This window comes from Fulmarus glacialis, unplaced genomic scaffold, assembly GCF_000690835.1.
Source record: "Fulmarus glacialis isolate BGI_N327 unplaced genomic scaffold, ASM69083v1 scaffold17630, whole genome shotgun sequence".
In the NCBI taxonomy this organism is placed as follows: domain Eukaryota; kingdom Metazoa; phylum Chordata; class Aves; order Procellariiformes; family Procellariidae; genus Fulmarus; species Fulmarus glacialis.
Genome location: NW_009188501.1, coordinates 1 through 20420, shown reverse-complemented (window position 1 = coordinate 20420; position 20420 = coordinate 1). Strand labels below are relative to the sequence as shown.

General features: G+C 43.5%; 1 protein-coding gene across 1 annotated transcript; it reads right to left on the bottom strand.

The window, feature by feature from the left end:
• Positions 1-1265: 1265 nt before the first annotated feature.
• LOC104077639 (probable palmitoyltransferase ZDHHC1) lies at positions 1266-18098 on the bottom strand. The gene is given in 11 exon segments (XM_009578939.1): positions 1266-1419; positions 1421-1538; positions 2156-2261; positions 3102-3195; positions 3806-3891; positions 9544-9656; positions 13145-13303; positions 13647-13771; positions 14583-14684; positions 15313-15488; positions 17880-18098. Coding segments are annotated over 11 exon segments (1452 nt in total).
• Between the last annotated feature and the right edge of the window lie 2322 nt (positions 18099-20420).

The window sequence follows — 20420 nt, the reverse complement described above, 5'->3', positions numbered from 1 at the left end:
CGCGACCGGGTTGGCCGGGGAAGGCCGCGGCTGTGCCGGTGCCGCAGCTGTCAAATGACAAATGGTGTCAGGCACATCCATGCTGGTGGCAAGGCCCATCGGGATGTGTGCGTAGCTGCTATCCCGGGCTCTGAGGTTAGCTGGCTGCTGGGCAGATCTGGGCTTGCTGGCAGCCCCGGCCGCAGCGCTCAGCCAGGAATCTGAAGCGGGACATGCTGCCTGGGGAAGCCAAGAGGGCAGGGAAAGCCGAGGCGCTGTAGCTCGGCAGCCCAGACAGCTCTCTGCTTCTCACCACCAGCACAGGGTGCTGTGACTCGAGGCACTGGCTACGCGCCCCAGTGCCTGGTGCGGGATTTTTCTGCAATACAGAGGCTCCAGGCTTGGCTGTGGACTAATGTGGATCTGGCAGCCCAGGAAATGGAAAGGTTTCAGGACTTGCTGTATCCCAGAGCTTCTGATGAAAAAGCTGCACTGTGGGGCATGCCAGGCTGCTGGGAAGGTGGAGCAGGTCAAGCTATGCTGCCTTACAGAATACATGCTGGTGAACCTGGCTTGAGGGTGCACAGTAGAAAGCGGTATAGGGACAGGGCAATCCTGAGGTTACTCCCTGACCGCCTGCTGAAGCCCCTGCACCACAATCCAAGGACTGAGAGGGTGTAGGCAGGTGGGAAATCTAGTTTTCAGGGTGCAGGGAACAGCAGAGATGCAGCCTTGTTCTTCCCCACGCACTCTCCCAGAAAGCTACTGCAGTACAAACGTGCAGCGGGCCAGCAGGGTACGGCCCCTTCCTATGGAAAGCATTCCAGTTCTCTCTATCAACACGCCTACCTCAGGTTTGCCACCTTATTGCCTCTTGCCTTTGGTCGTGCATGAGAAATGTCTCACTGCAGTCTGACGGCAAGCACATAGCAGGGACAAGTCCCTCAGCACTCTACGGAGTATTAACGCTGAGGTCCTTAACCAGCAGCAGCCCTGGGCACATCCCTGTCAGGGGAGACTGTTCCCCCTTGACAAGGAGAGTGGAACTGGGCTCGGGGGCACTCCTGGCGTAGGAAGAGGCAGCAGCCAGAAACAGTGATGCAGCGGCGTTTTTACTGCCTCTCAGCTAGTTCTGCTGGAAGATGGACAGCATCAGGTACAGGGATGCTGCTACCTCCAGGGAGACAGACGAGTCACCGGAGTGAAGATTTTTGAACAGCAACATACAAATAGAAAGAGAACCTCTTGCCTTGTCCCGAAAGGCTATGGCTTTAGAAAGCTGGTCATTAGGCCGCTGTGGTGTTTGTCCTTATGTCCTTAAAGGATGGATCATGTCTGCCCACGTGCTGCTTGCTGGTGCATTTTCTGTGGTGTGGCTCAGATGTGCTGTCACTGGGCTGGGGCTGAGAGACATGAGGTTCTCCGCTGCTCTTTTTTTTTAGCAGGAATCTTAGAAAAAAGTTCCAGGTCTTGTTCCACGCGTCTGTCTTGCCGGCAGCTTTTCCTTTTTACCTTGTGCCCAGAATACAGATTCTTCTTCCTGTCACCTCTGGGATCGCCTGTGGACAAGGGATAGTCTTGAGAGTTGCTTGAGCTGTTCTTAGGAGGCCCATGAAGGGCCGTGCTGCCAAGGCGAGTCTGAGCCACAGGAATCTCATCCATGGATTCGGCAGACTCTGAGTGATAGTCAGCTGGGGGTCCCGCCGCCTGGATGAGGCCGATGCTGCTGGGGGGCACAGCAGGTCTCAGAGGAAAAGCTGGCACTAAGAGGCGAAGGCTGTGGGAAGATGAGGTGGCAGCAGCCGTGGCTGGGAACTCTATAGATGGAAAGAAAGAGAGAAGAAAGCTTGAGAAGAGAGAGAGAGAGAGAGCCCTCAGCTCCACAAAGACATCAACAAGCCCAGAAACTCTGACATGGCTGATTCACTAGTGTTAAAGAAAATCATACATATATTTATGCAAAATTAGATATGAAAATGTACAGAATTCTACACTCAGCAGTGTACCCAAGTCTGATCATTTTAGAGTACCTCCAAGCACTCAGAAGCACTCATTTTCCCTTCTTCGGCAAGTTAACTTTCTGCCAGTGCTGGGTTTTCATGACACACTTCAATTCTGTGTGCCAGCAACCAGAAACCCAGTCCAGAAGCAAAGAAGCTGACTGGTGCACTCTCACCTGACTGGGGATCTGGGAAAGAGGGCCAAGGTCTAGCGTGTGTTTTAGATCTGCCATCTGTTGCTGAGGAAGAAGCTTTATGCGTCTTCTTTCTTTTTTTCTGTCGCTGTGAAAGCAAGCGGCCCAAGAGAAGGGAAGTCACTTCAACAGCCCAAAGTAATGAAAGAGTTTTTTTAATTGTTACCTCTCTTTAATTCCTCCCATTTTTAATAAGGAGCACTAGGTATGACCAAAGACCAAAAATATTTTATAGTTTAAGACTGAGTTACTATAAAGCAATGATAGAGAACAGCTATTTAATGAACACACATATTATCTGTGTACAGCGATTCTCTGTGTGTAGGTACCTTTAAGCTGTTGTCTCATACAACCGGAGGATGTTTAAGAGACTGGTGGACAAATGCATTTCTAGAGTCAAACTACAAGAGGGGACCAAAAGTCACATAGCACAGGACATCCCAAGAGAGAGACAGCTCTTGTCCAAAATACAAGTATAGTTGAAAAGGATTTTTTCTTATCATCTAGATGACAAGACTTTGATTAATAAGCCTGGAGGAAAGGGGGAGAGCACCACCACCTGCCATTTGAGCAAGGGGGCAGAGCATCTGGACAGAGGTACATGAATATCAAGAGCACAGAAAACTTGACTTTGGACGGCTGTTTCATACACTCAAGCTTCATACCCACACACACCATCTTTCTCTGGGCAGATACTTTAACTTCCATATTTGAATGTATAAACTGTTGGATTTTGCTCTACAGAAACATGCACAGTTTGTTACGTCAACAAAGTAGTAAAGATACAGTCACTGAACTGCACTGGAGCAGCAAGAGGTTGTATTACAGCTGTATTAGAGCTGAGCTGCCAGCTCATGAGGGAACTGCAGAATATATATGTGTGAGCTGAGACAGGAGAGTATAGGCATGCAGCAAGTCTCCTGCTTACCTGAGAAGGGACCGCAAAGTGAAGAGATGGGAGGTCAGGGGAGGAGCTCTGCTCGGAGTCAGCTTCATCATTGCGGACATAGAGCTTTGAAAAGCTAAAACAGACGGCACATATACAAGATGCTTCCCTTAGACATGACTTAACTCTGATGCCCACTTTGTTTGCACATACACATCAGCCTGACTGAAGCATCCCCCGCCTTGCACAGCATTCCCAGCAGGACTGCAGGGTAACTTTTCCTGCGTAACTGTGCAAAATATGAAGGGTTTCTTCTTCCTTCCCCAGGGACATGAGTTAATAGGCAAAGATTAATTAAGAGACAAGGATGCTGTTTTCCCATGAGTGCTTGCCTGTGTTATAAACTTTGCTGTTGTGATTCATCTCTTGACAACCTGAAATCATATAACTATAATGAGCTCGATATAGGAATTACAGGACAAATCAGGCAGCTTTAAAGTAATTTTAATACAAAACAGACTAAACAGAGTATTCTAGGAAAGATATTTTCCCAGGGGACGGGAGGCAAGTACTCCTGCAGGTATTTACCCTCCTGAAACTCAAAGATTTCACCATGCCTTGGTCAAAACATTGGTGCTCCCTACCCTCCTAAGTACTTTTGTCTTAGGGTCCATCAGTGACTTTGATGACAATTTCCCATTCACCATACATGCTGCTGGGAGACTCCTATCTACGACTTTACTCACCCTTTTCCTGAAGTTACTGTTGAGAATTCCTCTACTTGAATACCAGGGTCTGTATAGCCAGGGTTACCTGGAAAAAAGTCTGCTTCCTGAAAAAAAAAAAAAAAATTAACATTTTCAGACCAATATGGACACAGAGTGGAGAAGAGGGATTTCACTACAGAGATGTCTTCTTCCTCCTTCCTCAGCCACATGCCAGACATATTCTGTCCTTACAGCTAGCACAGCCGAAACTCAGGAGGAATCTGCTGCTTAAGAAGATGGAAAACCAAGATTGAGACAATTAGAAGTGTCTGATTCATTCATTTAGTCCAGCCAGTATTTCATTGACTCAAAAACAAATTACAGTTACGGAGACCAGCTTAATAATTTCTTGGGACCACATTCAAAACACCACTTAAAGCCTCCATTAGTTATACAGTTCAATCATAGAAGCTAAGCAGTGAATGCAAAAAACTTTTAAATTCAAAACGGAGGTGAGGAAAATGAAAGCATGCAAAACATAAAGTATTCTCTGTTTCTTGTGTGAATCTGTATGGCTAATAACTGCTGTTTTTTAAAAAAGCATGTGATACGTTGCTCATTTGCCTTAGGTATAGGTCAGTAATGCCCTCCTGAACTTCAAAATTGCATACTTTCATAAACACATAAGAAGACTCAACAAATCTCCTAAATCCAAGTGTCTGCATCACAGAAAAGGGCTCCCAGTTCTCCCTCAAAAGGACACGGTTAAGATGGTCAGAGTACCAAGTGATGCAGGGTATGAAGCCCCGTTGTCAAAAAGGATAAACCATGCTCAGGAGAACCTTGACGCTACTTTTCAGCTGCTCTTAAACTTCAATAATTAGCAAGACAACTTCCTCTTAAACGTTGTCTTTAAAGACACACATATATTTTAAGGCAACTTTTAGGTGGTAAAGATGGAGGGATGATAAATGCGATAGGCATTAGCTTCCGAAAAAGCTTAAACAAGCTCTTGAAGACCTATTTGTCTGAACAGCTTGATCTGCAAATTTGAGAAAATGAAGTCAAAGTTGGATGTCCCACAAATGGGTTCCTGAGAGACCCAGGGCCTCTGCACTTCCACAAATTCATAAGCAATCGACCAAAGAGCAGAACAGTGAGATGAAGTCTGCCAATAATACTCCCTTATGTATGGCAATAAAAATGAATGCCAACCACAAAGAGTTGGAGAAGATTCCAGTATTGAATTATGGGGTGATAAAATGGTACATGAAAATCAATATTGCTAGTTGTAAAGATGTAAAGTGATGCATGTGGCAACAGTAGTGTAAATTTTACATACAAAGCAATGGTCTCTGAACTAGAAAAGAATTCATGGAGCTGCACATTCAGTGGCAGCCAAGAAATCATTTCAGATGATAGGAACAAAAAGGAAAGGCATAAAAAAAAAAAAAAAAAGAAAATAGTTTCATGTTCCTGAATAAATTAATCAGCAGCCTGGACACTGGATCCTCTATAGTGTCCCAGCATCTTCCCCCACAGAAGACCTGGAAGAAGGTACAGAGAAGAGTGACAGGACCAATGAAAAGTGTGGAGCAGTTTCTGTACAAGAAACAGCTAATGGGCCAGGGCTCTTCAGTCAGGAGAGGAAATACTCAGGGTAGATATGAGTGGAGAAAGCAAATGGGGAATAATTGTTCACCATCTCTCTAACACAACATTTAGGGAGCATCAAATGAAAAAAATCAGGTAGCGGTTTCAAAAGAAACAGAAGAAAGGCTGCAATTTTGACACAGCGTGGAAATAAGCTGTAGCCCTCACCGCCATAGGATGCTGCAGGTGCTAAGTGTTACACAGATTCAAGAAGAAACAATAAAAGTTTGTATGAGAACCCAGCAAATACAAAGCCGTTCGAAGCTCTGTGCTCCAGAAGCCCCTAACGCATATTGCCAAGAGCTGGGAGAGGGTACTGGGGACCGTAACTCCTGCACTCTTTCTCAGCATCCACAGTTGGCCAGCGTCAGAGCCAGCACACTGGTCTGATCAACTTTGGCCAGCCTTCTTTACACGCCAGAAGAGATACTTCCAAAATTACTAGTTGCTTTTGAACATCTTGGCATCAATGTCTGGAGTCTCAGTACTCGTGTGATTGTTAGATAAAAGAGTTGCCAAACTGGAAAGACTCCAGGCCTTTTGCCTTTTGTAACATGCTCTGAGTTTAATTGGTCTTGTAAAGAAAAAAATAAAGAGGTGGAAAGGAATTTGCAGCTGTTTTATAGGTGGTAACATCAAATTTGAAGGGAATTGGTTTAGCAATCCCAAACATTAGAACTTTCTGATTTGAGAATTATGCTATTTGGGGCTATTTTAGGCAGGGTTTATCCAAGTGCAGGATTAATAATCTGCAGAAATTGACCACGTGTATTTCAAATAGAACTTGTAATTCAAGTCAGATCATTGCTCATCGTCGACTGAACACCAAATGTATATAAATGTTTCCTCCAATCTCTTTGGGGACCAAATTCTTAATATTTACATTCAAGCCTCATGCACCTGAGTCACAACTGAAGGAGACCAGACGCACTCTCGTGTCACCTCTTTTCAGAGGAGAGCACGCCGTGACTGAAATGAGCTGCAGCAGGAGACATCCTCATAAGACTGCGCAGAGTGACTGAAAACGACTAGGATTCAATGACCACAGCATACAAACAGGGCTGCAGGACTGGCATTTCAAAGGAGATGAATAAATGATACATCTTGAGAATATCACGAACAACTTCTTTCCAAGCAGGGAGTGAAAGAGCTTTTTAAAATCCATTTTGTCCATTTCAGCCTTCTATAAATTATGTATAACCAAATCAGCCACATAAATAAAGTAAACCATTAGAGCTGACTAGCAGAAGCAAATGGAAGAAGACTCGATCAGTAGAAAATACAATGTTCTCTCAGTGTGACAAAAACGACAACCGCAGCGCAGAGTGCCAGCCTCCCTCCGCTCCCACAGTTGTTAGCAGGACAGCCAGCACCCCTCAACTGCGACAGCAAGACAAACCTACCCTTTCCAGTTGGGTTGTTAGGATTCAGCTTTTACTCTTGCTGAAAACAGACTGCTCAATCAACAGACCGCCCAAGTTCATTGCAAATCCTGGTCATGCTCAGACCTCCTCTAGAGGCTGAATACCAGCTGTGTCCACCCCAAGTTTCACGGTTACAAATTCAGGATGAATTCAGCTCCCTTGCCCGCTGCAGCTGCTCTTACCATCCGCTTCAGCGACAGCCAGTGCCCTGAAACGTTGTCTGGCTGGAGGGGAGGCAGAACTGAACAGAAAAAAATGGTTCTTGTCCCAGGGAAAGTGCGTCTGTTGCAAGTGTTGACGCTGAGAGTGAAGACTAGGTTCATCTTAACCAGACATTGGAAGAGAGAAACAATACCGAAAATGTGAGGGAAGCTGAGTAAAATCCATGTTTATTATTTAAAATCAAACCCCACCAACCTGAATCAGTGTCCAAAGCAAGTTCAGAGCTTTAGGAATGTGAAAAAAATCACATCCCAGCTGGCCTCACTACGAAAGCCAGCAATTATGCATTAAAGCATCGTTTTTGGTGTCGTTTATATTCCTTTGGACTGCTATGCAACTGCCTACAGGAAAAACTGTTACTTGCACATGCTGCTTTGGATATAGTAGAGGCAAAGGCTGTATATATCCAACTGTTTTGCATTTTTTGTGACATCTGAACTACTTAAGTGTGCAAAATTAGGGCTTTTACTTTGTGCATATTCTGAGAAGGATTCTACAAGTACATAAGAATCCTTTAACCTGAACAAGAATCCTTTAACCTGAACATAGCCAAAGACTTAACCACAGACAAACATGAAAAACTGAAGCCAAAACCAACACTCAAGCCTGAATAAGGCTCAAAAACAAGGATTAAAGGGGAAATGCATGTTCTTACTCCCTAAAATGAATGAACAGTTAAGACAAAAGTGGGAAGAGGATTTCCATTTTATGCTTGCAACATCTTGGATCAATTACAAAGGATTTCTGTGTTCAAGCTAAAGAAGGCTGTAATCAACACAGCTTACAAAAGGCAAGTCACTTGGTGTACTCCTACTCCAATCTATTTGTTTGTGTTTATCTCTGGTTGCTATGTAAGAAACAAGGAAAATCTGGTGGGTTAACATTTTTCTTAACAATGTTACTGGGCATCATCCAGTCTTTCTTGTTCCCCGAGGTACTAACTGCAGTCCTGCAACACAGCACTCCTTTTCACTCTGCTTCTTCCAGGCTTGCTGCTTCAAATTAACCATATTCACACATATGTAGATAAGCACCAGCGCAGACAGGAGAACATCATTGAATGGCTACATCCCAAATGTGCACACACACAGAGTCCACCCCTGTTCAAATATATTTTCAGTATCAATCAAAATTCAGTAACTAGGAAATGATTAGAGTTAATGCTTTATTATTGTTTTAATTTTCCTGGTAAGCAAAGCTCTATGAGACAAAGTGCCAAATATTTTTGTTGTTATGGAAACCTCTGTTTAAACTGACAGTTCAACTTTTCCAAGGCAGTAAAAAAAAATACATGAAAAGCTGGGGTCTCCATATTATACGAAAGGGAATTAGCTCATTTACCCCTTTGCTTTGATAGGGAAAAACTATGAATGAGTCCAGAGAGATCCCAGTATCTCTACACAGAATGCTTGGATGAAGCTTGGATTTAATTAATTTCTTATGAAATATAAAACCGGTTGTATAGTAGGTAACTTACTTGCATAAAACTAAATAGAGTTACATGGGTTCACAGAATCGCAGAATAATTTGGACTAGGAAGAATTTCTGGAAGTTTCTAGGCCAACCCCCCCGTCAAAGCCAGTACAAAATTTGTCCAGTCAAATTTTGAGTAACTCCAGGGATAAAGCTGCCTTGCAGCAAAATAAATTACACTGAACCTCTCAATTCATAGCAGAATATATATGCCACTGCAGAGTATAATATCATTAAACAGCTTGTAGAAGTCTTTCTACAGAGATACAAATCAACATCATGGTAATCACAAGGACCTTTATTACTATGTAGACTCAATTCAAAGAAAAGCAGATATCTGGGTCATTTCTGAACACTATTGGTGTCCTTTTCTTTTTCAAGATGGTTAAACTATTTGGTATTATTCGCTGCTCGATGATTAGCCCCAGTTTCTCCAGCCTTAGAGCCTGTCTCACTTTCAATCATGACCTGCGATACCGCTACCATAAGCCAGCAAGATGTGCCCTGCCACCGAAACAGATGGTCCTGTCCTTTCCAGTGACAGGACCCTTCCCACTCCGCAGCCACCCTCGTTCGTGCTGACACAGGCGTTTATGTGACTGCTTGGTGAACCAAATGGGAGGGAGCTGGGCCAGCTAAACACGAGCTCAACTCTTTTTTTTAATAAAGTTTATTCTTACCCAGATGAGTTCCCCCACCCTGTTCACTGCATGACTGCAACGAACAGCTGCGCTGGCAGAAGAGAATAGATAGCGCAGGGCCCAAAACAAGTGGTGGAGGAAGAGAGTGGGTGGGATTGATTCCTTTGAAAGCAGTACTTGCTTACGCCTGAAGTGTTCATCGAATTACACTCTCTCACATCCTTCTCAACTCCACCAAAGTACCTCTAAAGTCTTATCTTTAGCAACTGCCTCTAAAATTTGGAGCTCGCAAAAGTGAAGCAAATTTTACACTGTGGACAAGCAAGGCTGTTTTTTAAAAATGGACTGAAAGTACAACGAGTACCTGACTGGGTCTCACTTGGGAGGGACAAGACTCCAATTGCTTGTCTACCTCTTTCGCCTCTTGCTGGGGACGCTGCTGCAGGATGTACTCGTACGTAGTCAATTTGTTCCACACTGGGAGGAAAGAAAGAGAGCTGTCAGTGCAGGAAAGGCCACTCCCTGATTACACTTACACAAACAGTCTGAATAACTACACAATCAAATAGTAACTATAAACATGAAAAGACTGATACTCTAAGCCAAAACTACCTTTGCATTGTATATCTTACTATATCCTTTATTGTCATCATCACACTTCCTCATAGTCCCACTATTCTTCTAAAGCCTCATATAGAGGGTACAGCCTTCTATACCGCAGTAATTGTTCAGCTCATTTCAGAGCAAATCCATTATTCGTACCCAATAAGGGTAAGGTCTGTATCATAAAGAAAGCCCAGTGAGTAGTCAGAAGGTACGGGATGCTAATGGAGAAAAGAAATTCAGCACGTTAGCGTGTTCCATAGGGGAGATTGAGACACTTAATGTCCAAAACAGTGAGCATCAAATGCACAGCTTGCCTTGTGCCAAACAGATGTGCCCAGAGTCTACATGTGCCTGAGTTTATGTGCTCTTAAGGTCCACCACACAGACACATCTGCTTCCATGAATGACCAGAAGCATGTGACATTTCTGAGCAGCTTGGTTGCTTCATGAGACCCAAAACATTACAAGGATCCAAAACTCAGACATTCCTCCCACAATGACTCTGTTACAGTAAGTATTTTTAGAGCACAAAACCCAGAAATGGATGCTGAAGGTTTTTAGTGCACAGCCTGGTAGTCATCCTTCCTTTTACAGAAGCATAGTACTTAAAGCAGATGACTAAGATATGGGACATCCAGACTAAAATCCTTCCTCTGCCTGAAGACATTTGTATCGGTAATATCTCACCTCCCAAAACTATGCCCTAAACACAGGACTACTTCACAGGCAAGTGGGGGAGAGCAGAGGAGAAGGTGCCCCTCCTGTTAAAGCGATGACCTTATGAAGAAATAAGAATTCAGGATCCATTTGGCCAGGAAGACAGAGCATAAAAATGAATGCGAGTCTGCAGCCAAGTGATTAGTGAATGCTCTTAATGGGGACAGCGCAGGGTGCTGGCAAATGCTCCTAGAATGGTACCGTATGCTTTATTTGAGAATATTGCTTCATAAGCAAAGGGCTACAAACCATTTTTAATTTAGAGTTTGTTGGTTTCTGCATACTTAACAGTGTAACTTTTAAAATATTTTAATAGAGCTAGTTAGTTAAAAAATACTGCATTTGTCTGGCCAGATAACACTGCAGCACATACTGTGCAATACATAATCATAGCCTGTGAAGAGCCCCATATCCTTTCCTATACTCCCTTCCTATATTCCCTACTGTTTATTCCTTTTTATTCTGCTTACTATTGGCCTCTTGGTGTTGAAAGAAAAAAAAAATCCTCCCTCCAAACTTCTGAAGTGCCATGCTTCACTGAATGCCTCTAGAACTGAGTCTCAGTCAAGACTGGCAATTTTGAATACATGGACCTACTATTTTGAGAATAATCTACTTTCTTCCTTTTGAGTGATAGAAGTGAGTAATTAAAATCAGGACAGTAATTCTGAAAATTTCACTGTGCTTATAACAAAACTAGATTCTAAAATTTTCATAGTCATACCTGACTTAAGCCAGGTTTTTTTATGCGAAGCTAAAGGCAATAGCACTCACAGGGGTGCTATTTTCTTTCTGTAATTTAATTATTTAAAAAAAAAAGGTTTATGAAGAAATACTCATGAACAGTGATTACGTTTTAATTGATAAACTGTATTTTTAGTCCCAAAAGAGGTTAGACAGTTCATTCCAACACTGTCTACCTTAAAGCTTTCAGATGAGACTATTGACAATTACAGGTGTGAAATAAGAGGAACTTAAACCAGACACACTTTGTCTAACTCCCCAAATCCCAGCTGTAAGTGTAATGCATACTCATATGTAACACACAATATAGGCTTCAATATGGTAACATCACTCCTTTTAAGCAAGGACTTACACACTGCACTTCTGCACAGCTGGAAGCAGTTTCAACAGGGTAGTAGATTTTAATGTAATAAAATGTTAACAAAAATTAACAACAATTAAATTCTGTTTCCATGTAAGTCATCAAGATTTAAAACTGGGACAGAAATAAAAGTTAATTTGGCTCAAAATTTATTCTGAAAGAGGAAAAAAAAATCACCCCAAGACAACAGCAGCAAAAAATCCCCCAAATCCAGAGTAGAACTAGTGTAACACATGCACGTTTCTGTTTGACAAGAGAGAGTATGTCTTCATCCCAAGGAGGGAGCACCCTCTTGTGGAAGTTGTACACAAAGACAGGATAAATACCGCTCAGTACTAAACCGAATAATCCTTTCTCTTTCATCCAAAAGAAATCTTCCTGGAGCGGCCCCAGCTTTGTTATGCTTTTACTCTTTCTACAGTGCTAGATCGACCTTTGAAATCTCCAGGCATTGCCATTAACCCAGCAAAGTCAACTTTCAATTCCACCAAGAAAGCAAAATCACAGCGTGACCAAATTTTAGTTAAGCTCAAAGAGGCTGTAACAGGAAAACGACGGTGAATGACCTCACTGACTGTAACGCTAATGCCAGCTGAGGAACACTCACCAATCGAACGCTACAGTACAGCAGTGCAACTATTTTGCATCTGGAGCTGCACCGGTTTGTGCTGACCTAGTTTGTGTTGGCATGAGCATCGCTGTTAACTGACAAACCTAGAAATCCATCCAAGGATCCTCTGTACCCGCCGTCCTCATTTCTCTTCCACCACATCCCTTCTTCCCTAGTTTTGGCACCACCGACTACTGCAAGTGTAAGATCTCTTCTCATCATGACTTACGTCAGGCAGCCAAATAGCATTGGCTTCATTTTAGACCATGGCTGAAAAAAGGTTTTTGACGCCCATCTGTACATAAACAAACATAAATATCCCTTCTTGACAGAGCAACAAGTAGGAGATCTAATGAGGACCCTTTCTGAAAACCTCTTCCTCTGAGTTCCACAAGTCTTTTTGTGCCGATACGGTACAACTTCCGTAAAGGGACCTTGATTTGGACGTCAGGCCTCTTATTAGAAATTTAGATCAATACCGTCCACATTTCTTTGGGGTAACAAGAAACAGGCTCTCTCACACAACAGAAGTACTGGGGAGCACAGTGAAGGGACTCACAAAAGCCCATACGCGGAGCCAATCTGAATCTGCCATCACTGGCCCTGAGCTGGAATTAACCAGTTCATCCCACCTGGCCTCTCTACTACTCTCCCACGTGCTTTCAGTTCCAGGGTAACATAGCTTAGACACATGAACACACAGGCCCAACGCAAGCCCCACATTGCACATGCACTGATAAGCCTACCTGCTACTGGGGGAAAATCAGAAGTATAATGTTAAACCCGAATTTTCTACCTTTTCAATGGCAAAATTGCACAATGTGTGTATATTTGTGACATGGGTGAACACACAGTGAATGCAGAATGAGTAGAAGAATTTAAGTGAAAAAGAAACGGGGACGCAGATTGCAGGAACATAATACCTACTGAGATAGATGTGAAAGGTCAAGAGATGGCCCAGAAGGATCACAGTCATTAGGCTCAGAAGAATAAAAATCCCAGCCGTGACCAAAATGGCAGATGCCCGAGTCTCAACAGGAGCTGCAGGAAGAAAGGCAAACCAGCGGTCCGTGTGGTTCTTTAGAGCTGTAAAACAAAAAGAGTTGGAGGTAAGTAGATTGTCCAGGTATTAAATACCTCTAACTAAACTTTACAGCTGGAAATATTGTTAACTCAAAAGTAGCTGCAGACCCATTATGCACTGGAGGCCTAAGAAATCTTGTGTCTGCAAGGCCTTTAAGAAGAGCAGTTAGTCAGCTCTGGAAGGAAAGACATTCCGTCCAGCTGAGCAGAGATATTCTTGCAGAAATATAAAATTGAAGGAGTAAGGAACGGAGTTCCTCCTCAGTGGGAGAGCCCACAGAATCCAATCCCATATGGAGATATGCTGGCTGATTCACGGGATGCTCGACGGAAGCACTGCTAGTACCATCAAAGTGCCGGTCGGAGCGAAGCATCATGGGGTCAATGAAGAACTCCACAAAGACGTAGCAAGCGACGAGCAGCAGAAGCCCAAGGCCCAGAATGGCAGACAGCACGCTATTCAAAAAGAGCCTGCCAAGAAGGTGAGAAGTCTGAGTGGCTTCAAGAACATCACACATAAAATTCAAAATCCCAACCCCTAATAAAGACAGAGATGTAGACAGCTATCCCAAATTACTGTGACACTTTCTTACACTTATGATAGATACCGATCAACAGTCTTACTTCTGATTTGTTACCCTGAGGGACTAAACTGTGACCTTTTAGAGCAACCGTGGTTACAAAACAGTCCAGTATGTCTCGGACAAAGAGCTCCCTGCACAAAACCTGAAGGCACCCAGCAGCAACAACTCTTTACTTTCCATGTGGTTTTAGTGCAGGAAAGTAAACTGAGAAGTAATAATCAGTGATAGCCTCCTTCTTCTTTACCTTAAACCTGGCACAGATTAGAGGTGCCTATATGCTGCTGTAACTCCTTGGAAACCATGCAAGCTGGATGCAGGTTGATTCAGAGAAGGGAACAGCACGGTCATGGTTCTATTCCCACTCCAGCTCTCAGAAGCATTAAGGACACCCAGTTAACATCCCACAAGCTTTTCCTGATACCAAATAAGAAGATTATGTTCTCTGTTTTCACTCATAGATGTTCAGCTACAAAATTCTAAGTGTAGGAGTTTTATCCCTGGTTATTTGAATGTCATAATCACGCTTGCATTTTCCATCTAGTTTTCTCATGACTGATTTTATTCAGCCAGGGTCTGAAAGAAAAGTGGTTCTGTGTGGCTGAGTACAGACAGGACTGAGATGCAGGAGAATCTGGGAAAGAGAAGGGGCGACATTATTGATGCAGTGTTGTGCTCCTGTCACAATGCCAGGCTCTTACCAGTAATTCCTCTCTCCCACACAGTTGTTAAGCCATTTGCAGTGGTGATCAAAGCCACACACACACTTGTTGCAAGTTCCACAGTGCTTTGACTTGGCACTCCTGCCAAAGAAAGGGTGGTGTTAGCGTGGCAGCACCAGCTCATTACCATGACTTTCCAGTGACAGAAATACATGGGGATACAGCAGTAGCAATAGCAAGTGGCAATAGCAAGAAAACCTTCTACATCAGGAATACTTCAACACCGAAACGTATCGGTCATATCGGCCATCACCGGACCACAATCCCAAACACTGCAAAATTTGCCTTTCAATACACTGTGTGATTTCTAATTTGGAGATCATTGATTTCTTACTTGAAACTCTTCAGCAGTTCTACAAAGCTTGATCTTGGTGTCTGCCCTCCAAGCATTTCCTGCTACCGTATTAGCATCTAGCCAGATACAAGCACACATGCACAAGTTACACGTTGTTAGGTCAAACACCAATATCTGGATAACACAGAATGGTACAGCCCTCTCCACACAACATGTGAGCAATTAAATAAAACACAGAACCATGCGCACATTTGACAGCGGGCACCTACCCAACAAACTGAACCCTGCCACAGGATGAAGTTTAACTCGCGCTTCAGGGGCTCAATTTCAATCTCACAGTCAACATTAAAGACTAATGGTGAAGTGTAATGGTGAAGAAGACAGAGTAGTAGAAAGAAAAGAGAAGATACTTACACATCTACATCACAGACATGGCAATGATGGTTTTCAATGACATGTGCATGTTGATTACGATTAAAGGTGGCCAGAGGCCCTAGATAGTTTTTTTCTCGCACATTTGCATCCGCAGGATCAATGGAGACTGCAGTAAGATGAACAACTAAATGGTAGATAAAACACACTCCTGGACACTGAAGTACACAGTTAAGGATTCTATGAGTGATTTAATGCATATATTTTTATCCTTAATACACAAAGCCCACACAGATGAGAAATATATGGCTTAGAATTAGAAATCACCATATAACTGATTGCAGCACATTAATCTGAGCTTTATTAACGGAGATGTTTACGCTGTAATAAATACCTGGGGAAAAAGAGAACTAAATCTACAGGAACAACCCTCCTTATTATGTACTACTCTGCCTCACGGAAATGTCCTTCCTAGCACAGGAGTTTTTAAAAATTACCTTTACTTACCAGAATCTGACCCCAGGTGCAGATTGTTGACGTGGGTCCATGTTTCATACAGACTCCTTGGAAAGGAACAGTCAGTTAAGGCCACGCACACGCCCCTTCACAAGACCAAACTTCCAAAAAAAAAAAAAAAAAAAGTCACATCAAGGAATTAGTACTGATCACTTCGCTTTCCTTTTCCTTAGTCAGAATCCCAAGGAAGAGGATCACCCCTTTAAAGTAAGCTCCTACACAATTTACTGACAGACAGTATCCAGGATTTGTCATTGTTTCTTGAAATATTACCTGTTTGGATTCTTACTTCTAAATGCAGTAGCAAGTGAGAGCAAATATGCTTTAGCAATACTTTCGATCAGACACCTGAAGTAACTGCCGATATTTGGAAAGAATATACAAATATATAAGAATATAGAAATACAAAGCAGCAACCCTGCATGCCTGGAGTACCGCTGTGCTCGAGAGTTTGCTTCTCAATATACTGCAACTAAATGAGTGTGTGTGCAAAAATTAACCTTCCGGTTTATTTGTTATACACCCAGATGTGCACATCATTGATCATACTAAGGCCTATGGAAAACAGAGCAGCATAGTAAGGAAAAAAAGGAGGTCTTTGAGAGGTCTAGTTGACTGGAGCTCTGATGACTGGTGTAGCAGAACAGGAAGGGATTTGCCTTTGACACAAAAGAGACATTAGTGCTTTATTAACTGGTAGTAAAACTTTGGGACACATTGATCTGTTGAATTAGAGTGACTTTAGATTGAGTTATGAAGATATTTGGTAGACAAATTCACGAGGTTTGAACCGTGGTAATACCAAGGATTTGGGTAAGATAAGTAGACATAAGACCACTGTGAGCTAATGACATTAATGCCTAAATCATGCAGGTGTAACTAAAACAATGATAAGCAAAAGCATCCCAAACATATCAAAGGCTCCATGGACATACATAAATCAGATGTATAAATGATGTAAGTGCATATCCCATCTCTTCAGAACTTTTCCCAAGATTCTCTCTATAATATTTCTTGGTTATCTGGTTCTGCTAAGAAAGCACTAAGTGGCACTTAGCCAATTTTATTTTCACTAGGAAGATGTTACTGGAGAGATGACAAAAGCAAACACTTGTTCACAAATTATAAACCCTCACCAGCTTGTTAAGTACTAAATTCAAATCTCGGGATACCCTCTTCCAGTCTGCCACTCCCCAGACAATCTAGTCCACCAGGAGCCAGGGCCTGGCCTTCCCTGGCCACAGATGACAGTTCAATGCGGCACTGGGAGCACTGGGATGGCTCCCCAGCACACCCCATCTCTAGTCCCTCTCCTTCCCAGTCCCTCTCCCGCAGCAAGCGCGCACAGCTCTAGGGAGGTGGGTTGAGGACAGGAGGTGGAAAACACATCGGGCTGGGCTGAGTTAGGCTTTGCTGGGCAGCACATAAGACGCCTTCACCATATAAGCACCTCATCTTCTGATACCGCCCACATTTAGAGGACAGTTAGACGTGTATTAAACTGCTGCTCAAGACTGTCCCAAGACAGACCTCTCCTCTGAGGTTCACACTACCCCACCTTGTCTTTCACTCACAGATTTTCTACCGAGGACAGGGGAGTGCCCTGGGAGAAGATCAACTGCCAGCTATCACAAGCAACCACACCGTATAATCATAAACATATAAAGCTGCCTTTCAAGACTCATTCAGTCAGCACAGGGAGGCGTGGCCGCCCACCGTGGCAAGGACGTTTCCGGAGGGGCTTTTTTAGTACGACTTCCCTCAAACCCTGCAGCACACTTGTAGAAGAATAATATAAAGCAAAGGAGACTTTTTTGAGCGTCGGAGGCAAAGATAGTAACCTTAACAGAGAGTGATGAAGGAGACAAGCAGAACTTTAGTGACCTACCTAAAGTTGAAGGGCAGAGAGGATCTCAAAATAACTGTTTTTTATGGACAGGAAAAGATCAAGATTATGGTTACAGTTCAGAAAAAGATTCCGACTCAGCTGCTTTCTCCTATGCTTTCTAAGCTACCTAACAACTTAGGTAGTTTTTAAAAAATCCCACTGCTAGTTTATTACAGTCCATGTTCTCCTCTTGACCAAAGGATACGATATAGCCAGCGGGCAGCCAGTGGCGGGGCAGGAGAGGAACCAGGATTCCAAAGCCAACCAGCGCAAAGAAGAGGTACAGCAGCCAGGCAATAATCTGGAAAAGGTGCAGAGGCCAGCTCCAGCCATTCCTTCGAGCGCGTTGGACCTGCACCTCCGGAACAGCTTCGCCCAAATTCTCTGGAGCTGTCTTATTAGGAGGTTTATTGCAGATATTCATCTACAGAAATCAAAAATGGAAAATGAAAAATATGTGATACAAAAATATTGCGACTGAGCCCCAGTCCTGGAGATATGCTCTAAGGTGGACAGAAAGTTGGAGAGACTAAAATGACGACACGCCTGAGGAGAGACTTCTCTCTGCACAGGGGATTTGTGATTGATAGTAACAAAAGGGAAAAAACAATTACACACTCTCAAAGCAAGTGCTGTCGTCTGCGTGAAACACCACCACCCCAAACTTTCAGCTAAGAGAAACTTGCAGGTTTTGCCACTCTTTGAATGGATCTAGACCTAAATTAAGTAAAAAGAGCAAAGAGGGTGTCTTGGTGGCAGTCCGGAGACGGAGTATGATATGCCGTGGTCTGGGGATGTGTTCATATCAGAACGCTGTTATGGATGATGGCAGAACAAATGCTTTCACCCGTCTCATATGTGCCATGTTTTCCTTCCAGCTAGTGCAGAGAAGTGTAGTGAGAGCGGGTGGCCCCACTGGAGCACGTGGTCTGGAACTGCCATTTAGCACTACACAGCATCCAGGAAAACAGAGACTCCTTTGTCAGCAACAAAGGAAGTGGAAAGACTAGAAACTGAAAAAGTGAACTGATAATTTAATGACAAAAAGGGGAAAAGAAGTAGGAGTTACTCCACAACACAAGTATAAAGCAGACTGTTGCTAGAAGAACAGAAAGTTACGTATGCAGGACATCCATGCAGGAAGCAGCTTGATTATTCAGCTGTCCTACAATGTCTGGACTCCTGGCAGGACAAAGCAAGATTTAACTGCAAAGATGAGTTACGAACCATAACCTCAAAAGTTCCTGATATTTATGATTCCTGTTTGCACAACAGCTATGAGCTCAGAAGTGATTTCTCCTTTTTTCAATTTGTGTTGGGTTATTAGCTGTTGCTTTTCGCTTGCCACGGAGCCAGGATGAGCTTTTAACAACAGAGAGTTGGGCTGCTCTGCTTCACGGAAAACTCGGGTGCAACAGATACTAGGGAGTACAATACAGGCAGCAGGTCAGGGGCAGCATCCCAAAACCGGCATGAAGAAGCTCTGCCGGACCTGAGCTGACTTGAGGTACCTCTGCACCATGCTCACTGTTCCTCAGTAACCAAAGACGATGTTAAATTAACATCTAACAGGGATAAGCAACTTCAGTTAGTCTGATTAACTTGCACACGAGCATGTTGAAAGAAAAAGTGGAGGTCTCTAGCTCACTTGCGGTATTTTTGATAATGGTTCCAGTACCAACAGTCCTGCGAAGGGCTGGAAGACAGCAAGCATGCCAATACGCTGAAAGAGCAAGCAGAACGATTCAGGTCTTGGTACACCAACAGTCCTGCATCAGTCCCAGGCAAAGGGCTGGAAATGTTTTTTGGGGTCAACTGGCAAAGAAGTAGCGGGTAAGAATACAAAAGAATGTAATTTATGCTCATTAGCACAGCCTTAGCAACAAGCAGGCTGGAAAAAAAAAATCCCAACTTCAGTCTTTGAAGAAATTAGCAGTATCTGCCTGCATTCACATTGCAAATTGCCACATGGCAACTGGCTCACCAATGACGAGAAATAGTTACTAACGATGCGATATTCTTCGCATTAGGTTGTTGAAAGCTTGCTTGCGCATCACTTTGAGGTATCTGTTACAAAAAACACTCAGATTACTCGAAGAAACTCCCGCGTTTCTCCTTTCTCCTAATAAAAACCTGGCCCAGGGAGCCAAGCCCACCCAGACCCTGGAATCCCTGTTTGGCTGCAAGACTTTGCTGTTTTATACCACCAGGTGGTTTTAACATTATGTTATTTAATGTCAAAAGCTTTGGTACAATTCGACAGAATTGTTTACCTGGTGAACTGCGACTAAAGCTGGCTAAACTATCCCTAAGGCTGCCGTCATCCTACAGCAGTGTCTGTCTAGTAACAGACTCTCGAGAAGGAAGAAAGCTGCTGTAACGCTTCGTCTGTCCCGTTTCAGAAGCGAAGTTCCTCTTGCCTTTTCCTTAACGGCTCGATGGCTTCTCCTGTGGCTGATGCACTGATTATCCACCAATACTGATGAAAAACAAAGCTATATGTGAAGAGACTCAAGGATACAGCATCTCCCGTTCCGAGCGGGGTGCCCTACACGGTGGGTATGCCCGGCACTCCGTTCTACCCAACTACAGAAAACACTGAATATAAAACACAGGGCACGAAGTCACCATCAGGGCTTACTCGGTCACCGTAGAGAGAGGAGAGGTAACTGAGTTGACACTGGTTGTTAACTATACTAGTTAACTATAAGTCAGCCGGCAGTTATCAGGTTCATCCCTTCAGATA